The 1,331-nt window shown below is 45.6% G+C and overlaps 1 protein-coding gene across 1 annotated transcript; it reads left to right on the top strand.

The window, feature by feature from the left end:
* Window positions 1–294: 294 nt before the first annotated feature.
* LACBIDRAFT_327694 (uncharacterized protein) lies at window positions 295–1,131 on the top strand (the record flags this gene model as incomplete). Its single annotated transcript, XM_001881664.1, has 4 exons — window positions 295–335; window positions 388–707; window positions 808–874; window positions 969–1,131. 4 exons carry the CDS (start codon window positions 295–297, stop codon window positions 1,129–1,131), a joined length of 591 nt encoding a protein of 196 aa, XP_001881699.1.
* Between the last annotated feature and the right edge of the window lie 200 nt (window positions 1,132–1,331).

The raw sequence follows: 1,331 nt of genomic DNA, 5'->3' as shown, positions 1-1,331 counted from the left end.
TCAGGAATGACATCATTCCTGAGGAATATTTGTCCCCTGGAATGTCATTTTGGCTGGTGTCTCTGCCAAATTTGATTCCTCTGGATTCCGCTGGATTCCACAGGAATGACCGGAATCCGGCAGGAATCAGTGGGGCATGATAAAGACCTTGTATTCCTTGACCATTGCAATATGGTTCGCATGAAATCTGGTTAGGGAGCAGCATCAGATTTTATAGCAGGGGAGGGTGTTGGAACCCATGGAGAATACACAGTGTGTGTTGGGGATGCTAAATTTATCTTCAAAGATGCAGAGATGGCTCCACCATCTGGTGTCTTTGGTCAAAGTTATTCAAGGTGCACTTCTGTAAATTCTTATTTGATGGGATATACTTACTAAATGTTTCAGTTCTACACATGTGGAGTATCAACCCCACACATATGCATTTGCCTGGACAGTCAGAAGAGATCACCCCTCTGATGCAGGGGGGCACTTTTATATCAGAACATATGGGATTCACATACAGGCCGCAGCAAACAGTCTTGTCATTTGGAGGCCTGCAGATGTGCATGGTACAAGCCTTCAAGACCTGGATCCTCATGATACCAACCCTTCATTTTTGCAAAGAGGCGTTGCGATTGTGACACCCAACCAGCTGCCTTGTGTGTGGGAGAAGTACTGGGGCAAAGAGTACAATAATCAGCAGTGTCTAGAAATTTTAGCTGAAGGTGAGGGTGTGCCAGTCTCTGAGGGGATGCATGAAAATAATTTGCTGATGCTATTTTGTAGAGAAGCACTGAATTGAAGTTAGATACTACATACTAGTAGTACATGGCTGCATCGGACGCCTTGACATCTGTTTGTATTTGATTGACTTTCCACTTTCAATCATACAGTGTGTGTCACAGTAATGGTACTCCCCAATCTTTTCTGTTCTGGTGTATGCATGCAAACCCCTTTCTTTAATTTCACCTTTATTCTCCCTACAGGCTAAACTACAACGAGGCGGAGTCCAAATACAACATTCAGTTCCCAGTTTTGACAACCGCAAAAACAATCTACCAATGGCTACACGATGTGCATGTTCCTTCATTTCTTGCACATTATCTGCCAACCGCACCCCTTAGCCCAGCCCAGAACAGCATCATTTGATAAGAGCGAGGCAGCTCCCCGGATCACTGCCCACGAGCATCCTTGAAAAAGATTGATGCCCTCTGGGAACACTGCTGCGTACTACCGGTACAGACGACAGTGATGGTGGTGATGGTGATAAAGGAAGGTTTCACATAGCTGGTGATCAGGCACACTGAATAGCACCATACCTAGATAGGGCTTTGCGCCCACAGGCGTGC

Source organism: Laccaria bicolor, genomic scaffold (genome assembly GCF_000143565.1).
Source record: "Laccaria bicolor S238N-H82 LACBIscaffold_13 genomic scaffold, whole genome shotgun sequence".
Classification (NCBI taxonomy): Eukaryota; Fungi; Basidiomycota; class Agaricomycetes; order Agaricales; family Hydnangiaceae; genus Laccaria; species Laccaria bicolor.
Note: the sequence above shows the minus strand (reverse complement) of the source record. Positions and strands in the feature narration are given on the sequence as shown.